The sequence below is a fragment of the Moschus berezovskii genome, chromosome 8, assembly GCF_049115385.1.
Source record: "Moschus berezovskii isolate FMDL1 chromosome 8, NW_MosBer_1.0, whole genome shotgun sequence".
NCBI classification, from domain to species: Eukaryota; Metazoa; Chordata; class Mammalia; order Artiodactyla; family Moschidae; genus Moschus; species Moschus berezovskii.
In genome coordinates this window covers 110,510,877-110,534,913 of record NC_142467.1, presented here as the reverse complement: position 1 = coordinate 110,534,913, position 24,037 = coordinate 110,510,877, and the positions used below count along the sequence as shown (strand labels likewise).

The window sequence follows — 24,037 nt, the reverse complement described above, 5'->3', positions numbered from 1 at the left end:
GGGGCTGAGAACGTGACAAGGTTCTGACTGTGGAGACAGTGTGGGGTGGGGAGGTATTTGCCTTCAGGCATTTCCCCCCCCCAAAAAAAAAACAACAAAGACACAGGTTAAGAAATTGATTTTGTTATCCAAACATTCTCCCAAAGAAAAATTCAGGCTCAGATGATTTTACTGGTCAATTTTACTAAAGTAGAAATAAACAACAATCTCATACAAACACTTGCAGAAAACAGAGGAATGAGGAACGCTAAAGAAACCTGTTCTGAGGCCACCATTACCTATGAAGTCATTACAAAAAGAAAATTGCAGACCAATAGCCCTCATGAATACAGACTTAAATATCCTTATAAAACATTAGCGAATCAAATCCAACATTCCATAAAATAGAACACATTTATGACCAAGTAGGATTATCCCAGGGATGCAATGTTGTTTTAATACTTGGAAATCAGTCAATATATACTTCTCTCACTGACTGCATCCTTGTCAGCTCTGGAAATTACAGATCTATAAACTCTTATTCAAAATCCTCATGTTTCAGAATACAGAATTTTCTGGATTTTAGGAAATTCTATGACACTCCCAGCAGGCTCTGAGGTAGCATCTCCTAATCAAACACATTAATTAATGGTTCTGTAGCAGGATATAAGAAATATTCTCACCAAACAAGTTACGTGAAGACTGCAAAGAGCCTCACAGTAGCTCAGGTTAAGTCCTGCTGCTTAATGAACTGGCCTCAAATTTAACAAAGCCAAAACATTTTTCAGGTTTCCAGGACTTTATGAATTTTGGATTGGGAATAAATAAGGGATTGTGGACACAAATTGCTCTTAAATTTTAGCCATTCCTGCTGATACTATAGTTTGCATTTCTCTACTTGTTAGATTGAACCCCTATTCATAAACTTTATAAGTGCATAAACCCCTATTCATAAAATATTTACATATCCTGTTTTTTTAAATTTGATCTGCTAAGAATTGTAGTATAATCACATATTAGGGGGTTTGACTTTTTGTCTTTCACATATTTTATAACTATTTTCTCATTTTCTTATGTATTTTATTTTCTACTAGAAAAACTCAAAATTTATGTGCAGTCAAAAAATAACATATATAAAAAGAGAGAAGCTTCATGGTTTCCAGACTTTGGGAGGACTTTCACCCCAAAGTTATATATTCTTTTTTTCCCCCCCTGCTATCTTGTTTTATATTTAAACATTTATTATGAAACCTTTCATACATCAGTGAAGTATTTTGGTGTTTCGTGTTACTTCAGAGCAAGTTTTCTAAACCAGAGCAGTACTGGCATCTGGAGTTAGATAACTGTTCGTTGTGGGGCTGTCCTGTACGCTGTAGGATGTTTGGCAGCATCCCTGGCATTTACTCACTACATGCCAGTAGCAGGCCCCAGCTGTGACAGCCGAAATGTCACCAGACCCGGCCAAATGTCCCTGGGGGTAAAGTCTCCCCCTAGTTGAGAACTGCTGGGCTACAGCCCAGCCTGGCTTTTCTTTCTTTTCCCTGTAATCATGGTTGATAATGTCAACATCATTTATCAGATTAATCTTCTTTCCACTCAACAGTAATGCCGTCTTAGCCACATATTAATTTCCAAAGTCTATCTGCAGCTATTTCTGAGTTCTTCTTGTCCTTTTCTTGGCCAGTTCTACGCCACTACCATTCTTCTATTCACAGTGTTCTGGGATCCACTCAGGCATTTGTTCTTCCTGTCGGACTTTATTATTTTCTTTACTTATTTTTGGCTGTTCTAGGTCTCTGTTCCTGTGCGCGGGCTTTCTCTCGTGTCTGGGGCAGGATCTGCCTTCCTTGCAGCATGGTGGCTTCTCTTTGCTGTGGGGCACGGACTCCAGGTGTGTGGGCCTCAGTAGGTGCTCTAGAGCGCAGGCCCCACAGTCATGCTGCACGAGCTTAGCCGCTCTGCGATATGTGGGATCCTCCTGGACCAAGGATGCAACCTGTGTCTCTTGTCCAGGCAGGTGGATTCTTTACTGTTGAACCACCAGGGAAGCCCTCCAATTGGACTTTGAGATCATTTAAACCAGCTCTAACTGCATGGTCTAGCTTGACCCTCCAACACAATTTTAAGAGAAGTAGTGGGCGTACTTGTCTTGATCTGAATTTTAGTGGAAACAACTTTGCTACTTTTATTTAGTTTGCTTTATACTTTTGAGTTTTGGTAAAAAGTGTTTTTTGTACTTAAGTATTTTACGTCTATTCCTATTTATGATTTTATTAGGTATAGAGATCTATCCATCAATCCTATTTATTGTTTATTGATACATGTAATCATATGATTTTTGTTCTTAATTTGTGAGAAAATGAATGATTCCTGGAATAAACCTTGTGTTAGTTTTCTGATACTGCTGTAACAAATTACCACAAATTCAGTGGCTTACATCAACATATGTTTATTACGTTAGATTCTAAGAAGACTGGTATTGCATATGCCCTCCCTTAATCTTCTCTGCGTTTCTAGTCTGGCTTCCAGTCTTTCTGCTCAACCTAAACTGCTGTTGCAAAGGCACCAGAGACATACATTTTGGGGCTTTGTTTCCTGTATCTTCTGAGTCCTCTCACCATAACTTTATGCTGTTGACCACACTGTTTCACCCGAAACCCTGTCCTTTGTTTCTGTTACCCTAATGCTTCCCAGGCTTTGCCCATCTTTCTGGCGACTCCCTTTCAGCCTCTTTTGCTCCCACTGATTCACTCATTCTTTCGTTGACACAGATTCCCAATCTGTAATGTCTGAGATACCTGGTGATGGGATCCCTAAGAGCCACTTCTCAAAGGTAAGCCCTGTAATTCATTCCTCAGATTTAAAATATCATCTCTATCCCGTGACATCCACATTTTATATCCCATCTAGATTGCTCTTTTTAGCTATAAACTCGTGAAATGTCAGCTAAGCTAGGACATCTCCACTTGGATATCTTGGCGGCATTTCAAATTTAACGTGTTCACAGTGGACCTGCTGACTTGCCCCTCCGTCTGCCTCCAGCTTTCCCCGTCGCCATCCACCTCTGTACTGACCTTCACATGTCCGTCTCCCTCCTGTCCTTAATTCATCTCTCAGCCGACACTTACTTGTTCATGCCTAGTACATACCAGGCACTCCATCATGTGTCAGCAAAGGAACCAACATTCTAGTGTGGGGAACAGGCAATGAGAAGTAATTCCATAAATGAATGAGGTAATCGCAGAGTGCAGAGACACTATGAAGGAAACGCACAGAGGAGCTTGACGGAGAAAAGCCTGAGGGAGTTAGTGAGGATGAGCATTTGGGGAGCGTGCTCCAGGCAAGGAAACACCGTTTGCAAAGGCCTGTGGGCAGAAAAGGGCAGAGAGGAGGTCAGTGTAGCTGGGGTATAGGAAAAGTGGTAGGAGTCATGCGGTGACGGAGAGCGCACAGCATCCCGCCATGCAGGACCCTGAGGACCCTGAGGACCATGGCAAAGAAACGGTCCTCCTAACTGAAGCGCAGTGGGAGCCACCAGGGACATAAAGCAGGGGAGTGACGTGCAGTTTTGAAAGATGACTCTGGAGAATGGGCATGGGGTTTCTTTATGGGTGATGAAAATGTTCTAAATTTAGAATGTGATGGTTGGACAACTCTGTGAATATATTTTTTAAAAAAATTGCGGACTTCCAAGGTGACCCATTGTTGGGAGTGTGCCTGCTAATGCAGGGGACGTGGGTTTGACCCCTGGTTTGGGAGGACTCCACATGCTGCAGGACAACTGAGCCCATGCGCCATGACTACTGAAGCCCACGAGCCCCTGCTTTGCAACAGGAGAAGCCACCACACTGCAACTGGACAGTAACCCTTGCATGCTACAACTAGACAAAGCCTGTGGGAAGCAACAAAGACTCAGGACAGCCAAAAATTAAAAAAAAAATGGTATGGCATGTGAATTGTATCTCAGAAAAACTATTGGCATGGAGGAAAAAAAAGCCATTCTTACTGTGGTGAGAATGACCAGACAAGGCCAAGACTATAGCCAGGGAGATCAGCTGTGCTCATCATATGACTAGGCGGCGTCAGATGACCAAGGCGATGCCTCAGGACGTGGAGAGCATCGGGTGGGGTGGGGGAGGGAGGAGGACCCCTTATAAAGTTATTCCCAGCACAGAAGCAAGACTCTCTTGGAAGCACATAAACCGGACTGTGCCACTGCACACCTAGAGTCCCTCCCCACTCATCTGGCCCTGGGGCTGCTACTCCTGCTTTGGGGTCTCCCACCCTCAAAGTTTCCCCTCTGCCAAATCACCCTCTTCTAACCAGGCCTGGTCACCAGTCAAATCCCAGTTTGAGTGCCACTTTCTCAGCAACTTTCTTATCCCTCAGACTACATGAGGGGCTCTTCCCATGATTCATAGTACTTAGCATAATCTGTAGTCATGGATTGAATTGCATATTTATTAATTTTTGCTCGTCTCCCTCTCTAGACAGGGAGTTCCTAGGGCAGGGATATTTCCTCCTGTGATCATGCCTCTAGGGCTCATCCTAGAGCATGGCACAGGAATTGTACTGGAACATTTGTTGGGTGAATAAATTCATGAATAGAATCCATATGTGAAAGCCAGTAAGTAGTGGGTGAACGAATCTTTCAAAGGGAGAATGAAATTAAAAAGACTCAAAAATGTAAGGGGCAAACCACAGAATGACAGAAAATATTTGCAAATCATTATCTGACAGGGGATTAATATCCAGAATATATAAAGAACCCTTAAAACTCAACAACAGAAAAACCAAACAACCCAATTCAAACATGGACAAAAGACATGAACAGACATTTCTCCAAAGGAGATATACAAATGGCCAATAAGCACATGAAAAAAATGCTTAATGTCACTAAACATTAGGGAAATACAAATAGAAACCACAGTGAAATACTACTTCACACTCTTTAGGACAGTTACTGTCAAAATCAAAAATAAACCCAGAAAATAGCAAGTGTTGGTGAGAATAAAGAGAGACTTCGAAGCCCCATGTATTGCTGAGAGGGATGTCAAATAGTTCAATCTAGGAATGGAATTGCTGAATCATACGGTAATTTTTTTTTATATGGTAATATTACGTTTAACTTTTTGAAGAACTGCCAAACTATTTTCCATACAGACTGAAAGAATAGAAAGCAGAATATCAAAAAGATAGTTGCACATCAAAGTTCAAAGCAGCACTATTTACAATAGCTAAAAGGTGGAACCAACACTTGAATTAATTAATGGATAAGCAAAATGTAGTGTATATATAATATATATATACAACAGAATGTTATTCAGCTTTAAGGAATAAAACTCTTGAGGACATGGATAGGCCTTGAAAACAGTGTTAAGTGAAATAAACCATACACAAAAGGACAATTAACAAAAGGACAATTACTGTATGATTCCACTTATAGCAGGTACTGTAATAGGCAAATTCCTGGAGACAGAGAGTGAACAGAGGTTACCAAGGGCTGAGGAGTTAAGCATGTAAATGGTACAGAATTTCAGTGGAGAAGATGAAAAAGTTCTACAGATGGAGAGTGGAAATATTTGCACAACATTGTAAATGTACTGAATACCTCTGAATTGTACATTTAAAATGGTAACTTTCATGTTATGTATATTTTATTATAAAACATTTTAAAAGGTAAGTAATGTTATTAGTTGGGCTCAGCTCAGTGGTAAAGAATCTGCCTGCAATGCAGGGGACTTGCAGGAGACAAGTTTGATCCCTAGACTGGGGAAGATACCCTGGAATAGAAAATGGCAGCCCACTCAGTATCCTTGCCTGGAGAATTCCAAGGACAAAGGAGCCTGGTGGGCTATAGTCTATGGGGTTGCAAAGAGTCAGACATGACTGAGACACTAAACATTAACAACAAAAAGACTAGTCATCAGTACATTTTGAATTCATGGCTGAAGGATTCAACCACAGTGAGTGTCCTGGCTGAAGCTGTGGGAAGCTTCAATATTCAGTATTCAGTAATCAGAATATTCTCAATATTCAGGGCCAATACCTTGAAGGTTCAAAATCAATGGCAGTCACATTCTGCCCAAAGGAGACATGCTGAGTGAACTGAAGAGAGGATGTTTAAGATCCCCTTTCCAGGTGGCCCCAGAAGCTGACTTTACTCCATCTGGAGCGCCAGTCCCTCCCCTTGGCCAGGACGCTGGGCCTCCCTGTGGGGACCCCTTTGTTTTTCTGTCACATGTAGAAAAAGCAAATGCATCAGAATACACAGAGTGGTTTAGATGGTTTCAAAGCCCGCACCAGGTGTTGGAGGAGCTCTTATTTAAGACAACTATGATTATGCCGACAAAAGGGTTGAGCCTTGCTGCACCAGGTTGGAGCGGGCTTGAGACTCTGTACCTAGGTTCTCACAACTGAACCACAGTCCCTGTCTTTACAGTTTCCAGCTTCAAAGTGGGGTTGCCTGGTCCCCATCACGTTCTGAAGCAGTTGACACTACGGTACTAGGATGATGGAGGAAACACATTCTGACGTTCTCAATCCTTCCCACTCAGAAAATGGTCAAGTTTTAAAGCTACAAGTAATGTGTTTAGTATTGACAACTGAAAAGCAGAGAAGAGGGACTTCTCTGGAGGTCCAGGGGTTAAGAATCCCCACTCCCACTGCAGGGTGCATGGGCCCAATCCCTGGTTGGGGAGCTAAGAGTCTGTGTGCGGCCAAAAAAAAGGAGAGAGAGAAAAAATACATAGAAGAGAAAACTTACCCATGCTCCTATCACCGAAAGTCCCTGTAAACACCTTGGATTATATCTTTTCCACATACATAAAGTTTCTTTCCTACGCATGTGCATAATTATATTTCCAGGATGTTGAGCCATACTGTATTATTGCTTCATAAGTGAAGTCGCTCAGTCGTGTCCGACTCTTTGTGACCGCATGGACTGTAGCCTACCAGGCTTCTCCATCCATGGGATTTTCCAGGCAAGAGTACTGGAGTGGGTTGCCATTTCCTTCTCCAGAGCATGTTCTTGACCCAGGGATTGAACCCGGGTCTCCCACATTGTAGGCAGACACTTTACCATCTGAGCCACCAGGGAAGCCTTAACAATGCATAATGTTTCATTGGTTTTTTCCACTCAACAAATATTGTAAACGTCTTTTCAAAAACATATTTCTAGTCACCATTTTTAAAAACTGCAAAGTATTCTACTACATAGATCAGTTTTTCTCAACTTTTTTCTCCCCGACGTGAAATATTAATAATATAGGTACACTGAACCTCTTGTTTAAGTACTGAGGCCAAAATCCATTGTAATAGCTTAGTTGTATTCTCTCCTCTTCACACTCAAGAACCAATTTTGCCCCTGGTGACGATGCATGATAAAGTTGTACCATAATTTATTCAATACACCATTTGACATTTAGGTTGCTTCTAAAATTTACCTGTTTCATACTGTGATGAACATTTTCATAAATTTAAAACTATGTAAAAGTGGAAATGGAATGTATGGGTCAAATAGGATGTATGTATTTTTTCAAATTTTAAACTTTTTATTTTGCATTAGGGTATAGCTGATTAACAATGTCTGGTAGTTTCAGGTGAACAGTGGAGGGACTTAGCCATATGTGTATCCATTCTCCCCCAAAATCCCCTTCCAAAGATCTGTATTTTTTAAAGACTTTGAATATATATTGCCAATAGCCCTCCTGTGTACCAGTCCAATGTGCATGGAATCCCACATCTTGGTGACTTCGGCCAAAATGCCCTCTATTCTCCTCTAGCTCCATTTGCAATTGAGGGCAAGCAGCATCATTCACCATGCTTGTCCCATCTGAGTCCTCTTTACACCCAGCAATAATTTTCCTTTTCAAACAAATCCTATTGTGCCCTGCTGAAGACCTGCCAAAGCCGTCCATGTTTGGAGTTATCACCATTGCCAAGGCCTAAATGGTCTTTCAGGATTGGGCTTTGCCTACTGCTGTGACCTTATTTTGGATTATCCTCTTCCTCTATTCCATTTCCTCTTCAGTTTTCTCAAACCCATTAAAACTGGAAAATGGAGTGTGTTACTTACCTTGACTCTTAGTTTGTTGGGGATGGTAGCCAAGACCAGCATCTACTTCTGTTGCCTGTGCCTGCTGATCCGTAGCCCCCAAGTGTGAGTGCATCTCCATCCGCATTGGCCAGGCTGGTGTCCAAATCCTCACTGCCTGCTGGGAGCTCTACTGCCTGGAACACGGCATCCAGCCTGATGACCAGATGCCAAGTGACAAGACTGTTGGGGGAGAGGACTCCTTCAACACCTTCTTCAGTGAGACAGGTGCTGGGAAGCACGTGTCCAGAGCAGTGTTTGTAGACTTGGAACCCAGAGTCATTGATGAGGTTCGCACTGGCACCTACCGCTAGCCCTTCCACCCTGAGCAGCTCATCACAGGCAAAGAAGATGCTGCCAATAGCTATGCCTGAGGTTACTACACCATTGGCAAGGAAATCATTGACCTTGTCTTGGACTGAATTCGGGAAACTGGCTGACCAGTGCACAGGTCTTCAGGGCTTCTTGGTTTTCCACAGCTTTGGTGGGGGAACTGGTTCTGGGTTCACCTCCCTGCTGATGGAACGTCTGTCAATTATGGCGAGAAGTCCAAGCTGGAGTTCTCCATTTACCCAGCCCCCCAGGTTTCCAGAGCTGCAACTGAGCCCTACAACTCCATCCTCACCACCCACACCATCCTGGAGCACTCTGGTTGTGCCTTCATGGGAGACAATGAGGCCATCCATGACATCTGTCGTAGAAATCTTGATATTGAGTGCCCAACCTTCATGAATCTTAACCTCCTTCTTGGCCAGATAGTGTCCTCCATCACTGCTTCCCTGAGGTTTGATGGAGCCCTGAATGTAGATCAGACAGAGTTCCAGACCAACCTGGTGCCCTATCCCCACATCCACATCCCTCTGGTCTCATCTGTCATCTCTGCTGTCATCTCTGTCATCCTCTGTCATCTCTGCTGAGAAAGCCTACCATGAACAGCTTTCTGTAGCAGACATCACCAAAGCTTGTTTTGAGCCAGCCAACCAGATGATGAAATGCAATCCTTGCCACGGTAAATACATGGCTTGCTTCTCCTGTTGTACTGTGGTGATGTTGTTCCCAAAGATGTCAATGCTGCCACTGCCACCATCAAGACCAAGCACAGTTTGTGGATTGGTGCTCCTCTAGCTTCAAGGTTGGCATTAATTACCAGCCTCCCACTGTGGTACCTGGTGGAGACCTGACCAAAATAAAGCGAGCTGTGTGCATGCTGAGCAACATGGGCTTGCCTGGACCACAAGTTTGACCTGATGCATGCCAAGCATGTCTTGGTTCACTGGTACATGGGTGAGGGCATGGAGGAAGGAGAGTTTTCTGAGGCCCGTGAGGCCATGGCTGCCCTAGAGAAGGATTATGAGGTTGTGTGGATTCTGTTGAAGGAGAGGCAGAGGAAGGAGGAAAGGAATACTAATTACCATTCCTTTGAGCCCTGCAGTATGTCATACTCAGAGCTTCAGCATTAGCTAGCTGACAAGCATAAAAACTTTGACTACATTTTCTTCACTTTCAACTGTGATCATGGATTGCTTTTCCATGTGTATCTGTAACACTCCTGTCCTGTCTCAAAACTAAAGATTTTAAGAAAAACAAACAAACAAACCCCAAACTGGATGTGGCTTCTACACCATTGCAAGGGCGAAAACATGTTTTACTTTTATCTACCCATGGTGGTACTCAGACAGACCTGTGCTGTGTTACCCTTGGCTTGCGGACAACTCGGATCAGACAAGGGGAGGACTGGGAGGCAACAGGAATGGTCCCAGTTTCTGCAGTGCTGCAGGAAATCTGGGATTATCACTAGTCTCGAACATCAGTAGTGTTTTATGAGCACACGGGGTGACCAACCCGGCGGGAAGCCGTAACGGTTATCTGCCTAGCTTTGGGAGAATTGAGCGGGAACCTGCTCGAGAAGTCGGGCGCGCACCGGCGGCTCAACCTGCGCTCACGAGGCGCGGCGGGACGCGCCATCCGGCGCCCCACTCTCGTGCGAGCGTCCCGCCGGCTGACCCGAGGCGAGGAAGCGGGGGTCGCAGGGTGGGAGCTCGTTAGGGCAAGACCGGGGTACGGGGCTGAGGCACGGGCACGGAGACCCCGCGTGGGCCCAAGCCCCAGGCCCAACGGCGGCAGGTAAGGGGCAGTGGCGGCGCGAAGGCCTTGGATGCGCTCCGGGCACCGCGGAGGTGGCTTCGGGCGCAGAAGTACGGCGTTCCGCAGCGCCCGGTTGGTCACGGACTGGCTCTAGGGAGAAGAGGAGTACTGGCGGCGCGAGGGCGGGGAGCCTCTGTACCTTCAGGTCGGGCAGGGCTGCGGATAACACGCTAGGGACACCTCATCACAACCCAGAGCCCGAAACTGTCACACAGTTCCCATAAAGAACTGGCCGCCGCCATTCCCCTCCCCCTTCTGACGGGTAAGTCGAGGGCAGTTTGAAGGAAGACGCATGCGCGAGAAACTAAATTAAACCGCTAAGGCTCGCCAATGGCGGTAAGGCGCAGGCGCAAAGCAGCCTAGTGGGTTTAAGGAGGTGGGCGGGGCTGAACCAACTACGCATGCGAATAATAATTAGCGGGCTGGAGTGGGCCGGCTCGTAAAACTACGCATGCGTCCCAGCTCCGTGTGACGCAAGAGGGCGGTGCGGGCACTTGGCTGCGCGTGCGCAGAGCTTGTTCAAAGGGCCTTATTTAGGTTGCGCAGGCGCCCACTAGCCATTTCGTCTCAGCCGCGCTGAAGTTGGGTGTGCAGGTGAGTGTTTGTTGTTCGGTGTTTACCACCCAGCGGCCCCCGAGGCTGTCCGTTTTGCGAGGATTGCTTGCCCCTAGGTCTGTGTAGAGCGTGAGGGTCTTTGGCGAGGTGCGGGCTGCCGTTAGGAGCCAGGAATGGTTCGCCGAGTTGCGGCAGGGCCGCTGAGGCCTGCAGGCCGCGCCGACTCTATTGTGTGAGATGTCGGAGGAGGCGGAGCGGAAGCGACCGCCGCCATTTCCTAGCCTCCACGCTGGCGCTAGGCCGGGTTCCCCCTCGGCTTGGGGCCACGATACCTGGTGCGCAGAGCGGCTTCGGGCGTCGGGCTGATGGCAAGTGCGGCGCTCGTTGTGAAATTCGCTGGGGTCGGAACGTCCTCACCGGCTCGACCCATCCTGAGGCTCCGCGGGCAGGCGGGCCGTCTCGAGATCGGAGGGCTGTTTCATTGTAACGTTTCTCCAGGTCTGCCTGCCGTCCCCCGTCTTGCAGTCTGATTCGACGCCAGCACCCAGTAGGAGACGATGATGTTGGGCACCGAAGGCGGTGAGGGGTTCGTGGTGAAGGTCCGGGGCTTGCCTTGGTCTTGCTCTGCAGACGAAGTGCAGCGTTTTTTTTCTGGTGAGTCTGAAACGGAGGCTGGAGTTAAGCACCTGGGGCCGCAGGGCGGGCGAGCGAGGAGGCGACAGCGACAACGGCGGGGTCGAGCCCGTGGCGCCCCCTAGTGGGGCGCGGGCGGCAGCTGTTCCCGCTGTCCAGCGCGCCCAGCCGGCTGCGGTTACGCAATGGAAATTGCGAAAGCCCCACCCTCCCGGCCCTCCTGGAGGGAATGCGGCCTCTGGCGGAATTTTTGTTTATCTTTTTAAGTGTTTTTCTGTGGATATTTTTTCTTAGAAAGGATAAACGGGGATAGACCGGATTTTTCACCGTAATTTTGGAAAAAGTTGTTGAGCAGCTGATTAAACACCTTACAAATTTAAACTGTTAACACTTTTCAAATTTGGGTATTGATTTGAAAAGGGGCATTCTGTTTCGGAAAAAGAACATACCGCTTCTTAAGACAGTTTTCCTAATCAGGATCTGGTAATTGAAGAGTTCGTGGTCTGGCTCATTTTACAGTTGAGGGCACTGAAACCCGAGGGAAGTTTTCCTGCCTATGTAGCTTTTTTCCAGTATGTAGGTTTCCTTGAATGTCTGCCAAATGCCCTTGTTCTCATTATTAGTGTAAGATTAGACTATATTTGGAATAAATTTACAGGTTGGGAGGATATTTGTAGTATTGACTTACTATCTGAATCTAGTGTATGTAACGGAAAACGACCTGTAAAACAAGAAGCAAGTACTTTGGAAGCCACCTTGCAGTGGGCAAGACTGGGTTTGGCTTCAGCTGTGCGTTTGGAGCATTTTAGCTTGGTAACATTGATCCCCTTTCAGGTGAGTATTGGCCCAGCAGTTCGGATTTGAGCAAGAAACTGTGATGTTGCTTCTAGTAAGGTAAAACTGTCAAATACCCCGAATCAAAAGTCCAAACCAAGTGTATTCAGAAAAGACCATAAAATCACAAAGTCCAGATTGAAAAATTTGCTGAGGAGTTATTATTAAAAATGTTTAATGGACGCACTTGAGTAATGAGTTGGAGATAAGTTCGGTAAGAAACGGCTTTGAATATTGGATTTTCTTGATGGATTGGGAATGTATTTAGGGAAATAAGAAAGTTTGGTCACGAGAGGAAAACTGCTTACTAAGACACCTTAGGAGTTAGTAATAATGTTGCTCATTCTAGGTTTTGCAAATGATTTGCTTTGTAGTGGGGTATGTTTAGGAATTTTATCTGTATCACCCAGAGGTGGTTTTTAGTTTTAAATTCTGTATTAACGGTTGTTTTCTTTCCAGACTGCAAAATTCAAAATGGGGCTCAAGGTATTCGTTTCATCTACACCAGAGAAGGCAGACCGAGTGGCGAGGCTTTTGTTGAACTTGAATCAGAAGATGAAGTCAAATTGGCCCTGAAAAAAGACAGAGAAACTATGGGACACAGATATGTTGAAGGTTTGATTTACATTGCCCTAGTAACAGTAAATAAAACATTAAACAAATAGAAATCTATCTTACCCCTTCTGAATTTTAGGTATTTGACCGCATGGAAATGGTCATCTAAGAGTTTATGGCAGCTCTTCCTAGATTATCTAAAGACCCAGGAAGTCTGAGCATTGTTCTATAACTTTCCGAAGTTGACTAATTCTAAGCACCTCTTTCAGTATTCAAGTCAAACAACGTTGAAATGGATTGGGTGTTGAAGCATACTGGTCCAAATAGTCCTGACACGGCCAATGATGGCTTTGTACGGCTTAGAGGACTCCCCTTTGGATGTAGCAAGGAAGAAATTGTTCAGTTCTTCTCAGGTATGTAGTCGTGTTTGTTGTTGAGCAGTGAGTTCTGGCTAGCAGCTGGCAACATGTGATTGAATAGACTTAAAAGTTGAGAAGCTTAAATAGGTTGTGAGTATATGCAGATGTTTTCTTCTTCTGGAGATCTTCAAATAATTTAAGCCCATCTTAAAGGTGGATTAATTATTTCCAAAATGCTAACTTTGCTTATATTTAGTATTGTAGTTCAGAGTAGATCTTTTGAGGATTGTCCTCAACAACTTAACTACTTTCCTCACATTGCTGTTCAGCAAAATACTTCAAGTTAAAGGTAAGATCTTTTAACATTAGATTAGTATGTCAGGCTGTTAATTTATGACAGGTGTCTGTATTGTAAGACAAAGTAGGTACTGGGGCCAGAAATGTGTCTAATGATCTCATTCTGTTTATGCAAGAAAAAAGGGAAACAATTGGTTTTAGCCAGGGAATTAAACTTACTGAAAGGAAGTGTAGGTTGAATGTAGTCTTAGTATCTGAAGTACAGAAAGTGTTTTGAAATTGTTTTGGGCCTAAAGTATTTGAATGTTTAGCAGAATGTTAGAGCATATATATTAAATATTGTTGCTTAATATTCATGATGTTATAAATTGGAATTAACATCCTTTCATGGTTTAGTGTAGTATGTGTTAAAATTTTGACTATTAGATAATGTATCAAGTCCTAATGTTTTGCCAGAATTTTTCAAATCAAGTCTATTTTTACTGTTTTTGTCTAAATTGGTGAGAATTGAATGCTATCTGTCAACATCGTTAAATATGAACATAATTTCATATCTTCTAGGAAAGTGCTTTAAGTCCTTTTTGTAAGCTTGGGAATGTATCCACGGAAAGGATTTTTCATAGACGGAATTTCCAGAAGTGAATCATACTACTGTTAGAGAATAAGAGTGCATGATTGTGCTGTGTTAGATCAGTTGTTTGTTGAAAGCTTAGATTGTATGTTTGTCAATTGTATGACTAAGCAATGTTTCAATTTGTATATAAAATGTTTAAATATGTAATTTTTTAAAACTGAAGTTCCACTAACTTTAAAACGTTGAAAAATACGAAATGAGGTAAAAGGTGTATCTTTGAATTTAGCAAAACTATTGTAATTAATGCTTGAAAATGTGTATAATTCTTGTATAATTCAACATTAAGTTGCATAGATAAATAAGTGTTCTTAATTGTTGAATTCTTAATGCATCCTGTGTTTAAAGTTTTTTCTTGTATACCATGTCATGGGATGTGTTAAGAATTGAGTTATAGTTTGTAATAATGGAACTTCATATTACTGCAATGCTTTTTTAAAGAGTACTTGTTGAAAGCATACCATTCACCTAAAGTTAAAATTCTGGTTTATTTAAAGCTATAAGAAGAATCATTTCTGGGCTTGTGATGTTAATATTGCCCCCCTACTGGGGTTATTTGTCCTTGGGTTGAAGGGTTGGAAATCGTGCCAAATGGGATAACATTGCCGGTGGACTTCCAGGGGAGGAGTACGGGGGAGGCCTTCGTGCAGTTTGCTTCACAGGAAATAGCTGAAAAGGCTCTAAAGAAACACAAGGAAAGAATAGGGCACAGGTGGGGATGGATGGTTGGTTGGATTTGTCACTTTTCTTATGGTAAACAATTAAATCCATATTCTCTCTGCTTAGAATCAAGGGAAAAAAATCTGATTTCATAGTCTATTTGATATTTTGCCACAATTTTCAAACTTTTCCAGTGTCAAAGTCCAATAGTACTTTCAGATTAAATTTTAGATTTTAAAATTGTCCCCAGTTAATTTGATCTACTTCACAATTTTGTAAGATTCCTAATTAACCCCAGTCAGTGGAGTTGAGAGACTATGGCTTTAAAAATGTTAATGCAAACCTGGCTTTAGCTGTAATAACACCCACCTAGTAAATTAATATTACCATAAGAAAATGTGATACTTTCTGATCTTGTTTTTAAAGTTGAAATGCAACAAACTTTCTTGCTGTATAAATATTCTGCATATGTATTAATAAGCATAGCTTTCAAGAAATTGTCACAAAAGGTTTTATTCTCTTTGCTTGTGACTATTTTTCATTGAAGCATGCGCTTACCTATGCTGATTCCTACTAAAAGCATAGGCTGGGGAATTTGTTGGCGGAAGGAGATGTGTAGTGTGGGCTAGACTGTTGGTGGAGGCTGGCTTTTTAGCCCACTTGCTATACATGATGCCAATGGATTTAAGACATGAAATGTTGAAAGTTGAGTGGAATTCTTTCCCTCCTAAGACATTTACAGTACTCCTCTCTACCCCTAAGGTTGGGCGCTCTGCCTCAGAGGAGGACGTTTTTCTCCTATAAAGTTTACATTAAATCTTAAAATTGAGTGAATTTCTGGTCATTGCCTATGCAAATATAAGAAATCTGGCTTTAAATATTAGTCAGTTTCATGGCTATGACTTCATTGTTTTCTTGTGTAACTAAATACCTGTATGAAATGAACTAATGTTTTCTCTCCCTTCCCCACCCCCCTTCCTCATGAACAATGCTTTAGGTATATTGAAATCTTTAAGAGCAGTCGAGCTGAAGTTAGAACTCACTATGATCCACCACGAAAACTTATGGCCATGCAGCGACCAGGTCCCTATGACAGACCTGGGGCTGGCAGAGGGTATAACAGCATTGGAAGAGGAGCTGGCTTTGAAAGGATGAGGCGTGGTGCTTATGGTGGAGGTATGTGGACTGTGCAAGTGTCATGAGGTCTGTTCTTTGTGAGTGTTTTCATGTAGTGATAGTACTTTTTGTCTTTCAGGTTATGGAGGCTATGATGATTATAATGGCTATAATGATGGCTATGGATTTGGGTCAGATAGATTTGGAAGAGGTAAGGTAAGAATTGAATTTCTCTTCTGAGGGATACTTACACTCTTGTTCATCTAGACCTCAATTACTGTTTTTCAGGAATGTCAGATCACAGATACGGGGATGGTGGCTCTACTTTCCAGAGCACAACAGGACACTGTGTACACATGCGGGGATTACCTTACAGAGCTACTGAGAATGACATTTATAATGTAAGTGGAGGATAGACTGATAAATTGTCTATTTCAGTATAGCAGTAGAAACATGGGTTGGTATTCTACTTAAGTGAAGCAGCATGTTAAAATTTTGTTTCTCGTAACAAGGTTTGATTTTGATTCTTTGAAATACCTTGTATTTAGTTTTTTTCACCACTCAACCCTGTGAGAGTACATATTGAAATTGGTCCTGATGGCAGAGTAACTGGTGAAGCAGATGTCGAGTTTGCGACTCACGAAGATGCTGTGGCAGCCATGTCAAAAGACAAAGCAAATATGCGTAAGTGCGATTTAAGGATTTTGGGGTCTCTGCAGATAGTTGTGTGACTAATGATTATAATAGAGGAATACTGAGGATGTGAAAAAATTTTAATCGAGTGATAGGGTTCTGTGGATCTTTAAAAAGTTCTTGGGTTGGTATGACTAAAACGAATTTGATAACACTGACTTAAGGTATATGCTTGATTGACAAACTTAGGCAATTTAGATGAATGCTTGACTGCTTTTTAAAACCTGCATGAAGTAAATCACCTGAGAACAAGCAGCTAGAATTGATTTTTACTAAAAGTAGTAAGTTCACAGATCTACTTAAAAGAACTTATCTTTCACCAACAAACATTTTCAAACTTTTTTTTTCTCATTTCAGAACACAGATATGTAGAACTCTTCTTGAATTCTACAGCAGGAGCAAGCGGTGGTGCTTACGGTAGCCAAATGCTAGGAGGCATGGGTTTGTGTAAATATCACTTTAGTGTCTTTTTTTTAAGCTAACCTTGTATGCCTTTTCTCTCATTTCAGAACACAGATATGTAGAACTCTTCTTGAATTCTACAGCAGGAGCAAGCGGTGGTGCTTATGGTAGCCAAATGATGGGAGGCATGGGCTTGTGTAAATATCGTTAGTTTTTTTAAAAACCAAAACATTTATATCTCTATAAGTCAATTTATGTAAGTTAAGTTAATTTATATATAAGGAGTTTAGCAAAACTTAGGCAAAGAAAAGTTTTGATTTGAATAGTATGCATTAAATGTTTGTGAGTTACATAAAATGCTTAGAATAGATAAGTTGGTTTGAAGTACTTTTGGGGGAGGGGACTGTAGAAAGAAACTAGTTGAATTGTTTAAGTATGAAGTGTAAGCCTAAAATATTTAGCAAAAAAGCACAGGATCAAAATAAATTGTTGGGCATAATAGGTGTTCAGTGATACCTGTGTGTTGAAACACCCTTAATATATGGAATCATGGGGGGAAATCCCATTAAATCCAATTAAGCAGTTTCATAAGGTGTTGTCAAAATGCCTCTACTTAAGGAAACGTGGATTTAGTCCTGCTGATGTGTATACTTTTGGCCTTGAGGTTTTTAAGTGTTTGACTAGCTCATATGATGGGTAGAAAGTAGTCTGATCGTAGGCAATAGGCAGAAGGTGGTGCAGCGAGTTCTAGTGATACTAAGATCAAGACTGGAAAATAATAGATTTAGAATGGCAAGCCGGGTACCACCAGGTACCACATTACCTAAGAACCTGGGTTCTAATGTTCTCTTACCTTACCAGCAAACCAGTCCAGTTACGGCGGCCCGGCCAGCCAGCAGCTGAGTGGTGGTTATGGAGGCGGCTATGGGGGCCAGAGCAGCATGAGTGGATATGGTAAGTGCTTTTTTAATATACTTAGAATAAGTTTCAGGCAGGTTTCTTTAGTTGGGAATGTTCAGGCTCCTTTTTTGTAAAATTGGGTGTTATTAAATGTATGTTCTTGATCCTAATATAAATATTCAAATAGCTTAATTTTCAGAATCAATCATTGGGAGGGGGAAGTATTCTATGAATTCAAAATAGTCAATATTGCAACTTTGAATAATGTTGAGCCAGAAAACATCTGCCTCCATTTGTTAAAACATTAAAGTCGTTCTCTTTTTCTGTCTTTTTGTTAGCAGTAAATCCATGTTAGATGGAGGGAGAATTTAGAATGGTGGTTGGGTTCAAGACCGTATTTACTAGTCAGTTAACCTAGGATTGGTTTTATTAATTAATTTTTTCAGTTGGTCTAAAGAATGGTGATTTTGGTATTATAGTCTTACCCTACAAAATCCTTTTGCAGACCAAGTTTTACAGGAAAACTCCAGTGATTTTCAATCAAACATTGCATAGGTAAATATTTTCTCAAAAAATATAATTTAAATTCCCAATAGCAAATACTGATATGTTGTAATAACACTTTCCATAGCAGTCAATGGCTCTTATTTAACTCCATGGAGGCTGCCATCTTGGGCACAGTGAGTTGCCTTTAGTCCAACTTTGTTGTCTCACTTCCTGCCCACCATGAATAGGAAAAGCAAGAGATTGCCCCTGTGCTCCCTATTCATACATGCCATTTGATGGACACATTGTGAATGTTTACGGTAAATTTTTTTTTAAAATGCTTTGTTTAGCTTTAAAAACAACACGAAGTAATTTTGCAATTTTTGAAAAACACTAGTTTTCCTTTAAACTTTTTTCAACGTTGATCCTGAAGCATCCAAATAAATGGTAGCACAAGAGTCTGGCAAGTTGGTACTGCAGAGAAAAGGGGTTTATTGAGACTTGTTTGGAGTCGGGAGTCCCTTTTCCCAAACATGCTTCTCGCCACTTGGACAGCAGCCATTTGTACTCGTATACTTTTTAAACTTTTTTTTGGAATGCTATATTTTAGTTGACTGCTTATCTGATACTTATCCTGACTTGTCAAATTGATCTCTTTGCAGGCAGCCAAGGAGCAGTGAACAGCAGCTACTACAATAGTGGAAGCCGAACATCTATGGGAGTGAACGGAATGGGAGGGATGTCTAGCATGTCCAGTATGAGTGGTGGATGGGGAATGTAATTGATCCTGATCACTGACTCTTGGTCAACGTTTTTTAAAAGAAAAACTTAAGTTTTAACAGTTTTGCAATACAAGCTTGTGATTTATGCTTACTCTAAGTGGAAATCAGGATTGTTTTAAAGACTTAAGGTTCAGTATTTTTGAACACACATTCATCTAGGATGTAACAACTAGGTTGAGTAAACTATTACTGTTAAATAATTTTCAGCTTTTCTCAAGTTAGTTCTATTGTAGGATGTACTTAAGCAGTAAGTGTATTTAGGTTAAAGCAGTTGAATTATGTTAAATGTTGCTCTTACATCACGTTACATTGAACACTGTCTGGATGCATGTTGAAAGACATGCTTTTTTGTAAAACTCAATATAGGAGCTGTGTCTACAATTAAAAGTGAAACATTTGGCATGTTTGTTAATTCTAGTTTCATTTAATAATCTCTGGCACGTAAGTTTAAGCTTTTTTTTTTTTTAAGTTAATGGGGGAAATTTGACACGCAATACCAATACTTTAGGATTTTGGTCTTGGTGTTTGTATGAAATTCTGAGGCCTTGATTTAAATTTTTCATTGTAATGTGATTTTCCTTTTAGGTGTATTGCGCTAAGTGAAACTTGTCGAATAAATCTTCCTTTTAGAAACTGCACTTTGTCTGGTCTGTGCTTCAGTGTCATGTGGACTGTTTCTTGGTGCTTTCTTGCTATCTGGGGCATAGGTGAACAGTGACCCGCATCTCTGGCTGTGGCAGACAGGCTTGGCAGTTGTGGCTGTTGTGTGGATGTCTTCAGACTTCTTCCAGTACAACTGAAGGTAAATAAAGCTTTGGGGTCCTGTGGAAGGTCTGTATGTTTGGCCTGGCTGCACAGGATGTGATTTGAATTGCCTTTGACTTGCTAAGCACTTGCACAAGGCCAAGGGGGGAGGCAGAAGTGTCCTCTGTTATGCTCTGCATGTCTAAGGGAGCCTTTGAGCATGGCTGAGGAAGTGCCAGAGGCAATCTTGTGGCATCTTTTGAATTTTGCTTCTGTGAGGTACCTCTAGAAGGAGCTAGCTCATAGAGGACTTTGAAATGAGATTCAGTCTTTTAGTTTTTGTTCACTCCTCAACTCTGTTTAGGAGCAAAATTACTTTATATATAAAGTGTAAAGCTATCAAGTACTTCTGAGAACAAATGATTAGTTTAATTGAAATCTTTATCGTAGGTAAAACTCAGTGGCATTTGCTAGGAGAGTAGTAAGCCATACAGGTATAGTTCTAGAATTACCTTCAGACACTTAACACTGGTAATTTGGGAATTGCCACTCATTCATCATCCCTCATAGAAATGAAGATTGCTCCATTGAGGTTAGAATTCAGAATTGGAGCTGTGAACATAGGCTTGTGCTGTTCAAAGCCATTTGTATTTGCTGACAGTGCTGAAGGGGGTGTGGTTAGTGTGATGAATGTGGAAAAACTGCTTAGAATCATAGCACTTCACGAAGATCTACTGAAGGACTGCACATCTCTTGCCCTTCCACATGTTCTGAAAACTGGGTGCATACCTTCAGTTGGGTTGGGGATACAGAAGTATTCTAATGATGTATGAATTCTCTTCTGCAGGCTTGGAGAAAATTTTCTGGGGATGCACTGTTAGAGCATTGGTGTTCTAAACCTAGTAACGCCCTTGAGATCTTTACTTGGTTTGTGTCTGGGGAAATCAGGCACAAGGAGTATTCCTTCATTTTTCCTAGTCCTTTAGTTTTGGTTTTTTTTTTTTTTTTACACAAGGAACATCTTTGTTGAAGAAACTTGGAAAAATACTTAGAAGCATTGTGTTTCTTTGGAATACTGTACTCCATGGACCAGCGTCATCACCTGGAAGTTAGGAACGGTCAGAGTCTCCAAAGTTGGTTTCATTTATCATGACCCTTACTCCTCCACAATCTACATTTAAGCTGGAGAAACACTGCCTTTTATCTGTCCCTTGTTGTTTGCCCAAGTAAGGGGAAGTTTGCCAAACCAGAAACGGAGGATTCCAAAGTTCAGGTACATAATTGATGTCTTAAATTCTTTTCCACGCAGCTAGATATTTAGTATCCAGCCCAAGCATCCTTTGTGAATAGTACTTGGGGCATGGGTCAGGTTTTAGATGAAATCAGGATAAAGGGAAGAGTACTTAAGTGGTGTAGTGGTGGGAACTCTCTTGAAGCAGGGAGGTATCCTGCTCCCCTTCTGTGTGCAGATGAGACACAGGCTGAGGAGTGACTTAATCTAAGGCTCCCCAGCAAGTTGGAGTAAAAATTGGGTGCACTGAAAACAAGGTACAGATCTAATGCTATACCAGTTGGGGGAAGTGTGGTGTGTAAATTTTGGGGAAAGTTGGGCCCTGAATGAGGTTATGAAAGCTGCTCAGATTGTTAGGGAAGAGGAGAAAGTCCCTTTTTGCTGCCATGCGCTTCCTTAAATAGGACTCAAGAATGAATGTAACTTTGAAGCAGTGCACAGGTTTGGAGGCTGGTCACACAGATCTGGGACCTAACGTCACTGAAGCTTCCATGTTTCCCATCCATAACAGGTGTATTTAGGGGAGTAGTAGATGTGGAATCATCCAGGCTGTGGGTGTGCCATGTGCTGGGACAGTACAGAAGGAAGAGAGCCAGGCTCTCAAGCAGAGGCTGGACGGCCAAGGTCAGAACACTGGTGGGAGGCGGACCCGGGCCCTGGGAAGAGGCCTTGCATGCAGATGGGCGGACCTGTCTGTGTTACAGTGCTTGTTACACTTCTGTAACCTCAAGGCCATTAACTGGTGGAGGGAAGTTAGGGTGTGTGTGTGCGTGCGTGCGTGTGCGCGAGCATGTACTCAGGTGGGAATCCAGTGGAAGGCTCTGAACCAGTCAGCCCACAAATACCTTGAAATCCAAAATGACTGCCTGGCAGGTGTTTCCCTATAGGTGCCTCCATCTGTAATTACACTAACTCCCTGTTAGATAAGGGGATACATTCTGAGCTTTGGTGAGATACTTCCTCTATGCCTGCTGATGAACTTTAACAGCTCAGCTTGTCCTTTATTCAGCTGGGCAGCAGCCTGCACCCCAGAACCCAGCAAGCTCAGGCCTCTACCTCAGATGCAGCTGCCACCCTCACTGAGGGCCTCTAGTCCTGAAAATGGGGGTTGCTCTGGGTATCCTGTGAAGCTGACATAAGCTCCTTCATTATTTATTCCAGAATGAAAAATAAAGAGTTTTATTGCAGGGCTAAGGATGGATATTCACAAGGGTGTGAATTTCTTGGCTCTGAAGCAGGGGGAAGCACGCTGGGGTGGTGGGGAGGGAAAGGAACTGATTAATTACTACAACTAGTTGGGCTGTTGCAAAAGAGGTTAATTCTTTGGAAATTGAAAAATGATAATAGCAAAATCATGAAGTTCCATCTGAACCAAAGCCGGTGGTGTCAAGTGAGAATTTGAATCCAGAGGAGTTGATTCCGTACAACCTGGAAAGGAGAGGCAGGTGCAGCTTCCAGTCCGCCAGCAGCCCAGCTTGGGAACCAACCTTCCAAGTCCCTGACCAACTCAAGACCCAGGGAGTTTGGCACTGATCTGAGGCTGCCCACAGACACAGAGCAGGCCTGGCCGAGGCGCCTGCCTTAGGAGCTGGTGGAGGAGGAGCAGCGCTGAAGCAGCAGGGTGTGGCAGCTGTCGCACACGCGCACAGGTCTGGGGTAGGAGGGCAGGGCCAGCTCGCTACTGGAGCATGTGTTGCAGAAGATGTGGCCGCAGTTCCGGCAGTGGTGCTAGAGGATGGAAAAGAGGCAGTTACGGAACCTGCTGTGCTGCCTGGGTCTGCACACCCACTCTAGTTGACCAACCTTTAAAAGTGTCATACTCTAAAAGCCCTCCTCCAGGGCTTGTGTCATTTTGAAAGGGGTTCTTCTAGACCTCGTGTTTCTACATTTCCGATCCTGTAAAATCCATGGAGTGTTGGAGGGGGTGTCCAACGGCATGAGCGAGGTTCTTTTTCTTTGTGTTTTATTGGACTCGACAACTCTCAGTGAGTTGGGAGTCAACTTAAAGTGCTTGGCTGTGTTCCCTGTAATTGCTGCATTCCATGGTGGTGACCCAAGGTTTCTTTAGCCAGCCACTCATGAGAAGTCCTTTAATAAAGGCTCTCTATTTTGTGTGGCATCTGTATCTTGCCCCGCCCAGCTGGTCAATCAAGGCCTGGTCAACCTTGGACTGAAGGCTGGTCCCAAGACCTTCTGTTCCTGGAACCTGAAGGTGGGCTACACAGGCAGAGGTAGATTCACCGGATGCAAGTGCCCTGCCCAGATTGCCACCTGGATCATAGGTTCCCCATAGATTCTGGTTTTGCCTAACTAGGCCAGATTTTGGTCTTATGGCTCTCAAAGAATTTTCAGCTTATACACACACACCTAGACCACTTCTGCAAACAAGCAGCCCCAACTTGCAAACCACTGACAGGACTGTGGTGGAGACAAGGCCAGTGCTAATGGGCTGAGGTCCCTAAAGGGAAGCGGGCTGGAAGTCATCTGCCAGCAGACCACTGAGCATGAACCCAGTGCAGCGGGCCTAGTCCTACGGGCCTTCTCCAGAACCAGGGCCCAGGCAGGGTACCAACTTAGTCCCTGGGCGAGCAAGTGGAGGGCTACCCCACATACCTTTCTCCGGGAAATAGAGAACTCCTTTTCACACTGCTTACAGTGTGTAGCTTCATCGTCTTTCAGCCAAGTATGGCCCTGAGGAAGAAAGAACACACAATCCTATTTTATGGCTTGGCTCCTGATGAGCCTTTAGCTATCTTCATCCTTCAGGCCAGCATCCACTGTCCCTAATAGCACCTGTTTGCTTTGGAGGTACTGCCTCTTCTCCACTAGAAGTGGTCCCAGGATTGTCCCCCCACCCTGATCACAGCTAGAGCTCATGTG

At 43.2% G+C, this 24,037-nt stretch overlaps 2 protein-coding genes and 1 pseudogene across 12 annotated transcripts in view; 2 read left to right on the top strand and 1 right to left on the bottom strand.

The window, feature by feature from the left end:
* The first annotated feature begins 7,814 nt into the window (after nucleotides 1-7,814).
* LOC129559458 (tubulin alpha-1A chain-like) lies at nucleotides 7,815-9,482 on the top strand (annotated as a pseudogene).
* Nucleotides 9,483-10,688: 1,206 nt separating this feature from the next.
* HNRNPH1 (heterogeneous nuclear ribonucleoprotein H1) lies at nucleotides 10,689-19,522 on the top strand. 11 transcript variants are annotated; one of them, XM_055431224.1, is made up of 14 exons: nucleotides 10,689-10,813; nucleotides 11,273-11,428; nucleotides 12,701-12,856; nucleotides 13,066-13,209; nucleotides 14,657-14,795; nucleotides 15,741-15,919; nucleotides 15,999-16,070; nucleotides 16,148-16,260; nucleotides 16,408-16,543; nucleotides 16,910-16,969; nucleotides 17,062-17,151; nucleotides 17,816-17,908; nucleotides 18,360-18,409; nucleotides 19,003-19,522. In XM_055431224.1, the coding sequence occupies exons 2-13, from the start codon at nucleotides 11,332-11,334 to the stop codon at nucleotides 18,407-18,409; spliced, it is 1,329 nt and encodes a 442-aa protein (XP_055287199.1). In that variant the 5' UTR covers nucleotides 10,689-10,813; nucleotides 11,273-11,331; the 3' UTR covers nucleotides 19,003-19,522. The 11 variants fall into 11 exon arrangements, with proteins under 11 accessions (XP_055287199.1, XP_055287201.1, XP_055287197.1 ...); XM_055431226.1 differs by having other exon boundaries at nucleotides 16,127-16,260; nucleotides 17,062-17,121; XM_055431222.1 differs by having other exon boundaries at nucleotides 16,127-16,260.
* A 2,783-nt stretch (nucleotides 19,523-22,305) lies between these two features.
* Nucleotides 22,306-24,037, bottom strand: part of RUFY1 (RUN and FYVE domain containing 1) — a 71,307-nt gene continuing 69,575 nt past the window's right edge. The window contains exons 17-18 of the mRNA XM_055431217.2: nucleotides 23,771-23,848; nucleotides 22,306-22,885 (exon numbers count right to left, since the gene is read on the bottom strand). Of these exons, the coding sequence (XP_055287192.1) occupies nucleotides 22,739-22,885; nucleotides 23,771-23,848 (225 nt within the window). The 3' untranslated portion in view covers nucleotides 22,306-22,738. The remainder of the gene's footprint in view (nucleotides 22,886-23,770; nucleotides 23,849-24,037) is intronic.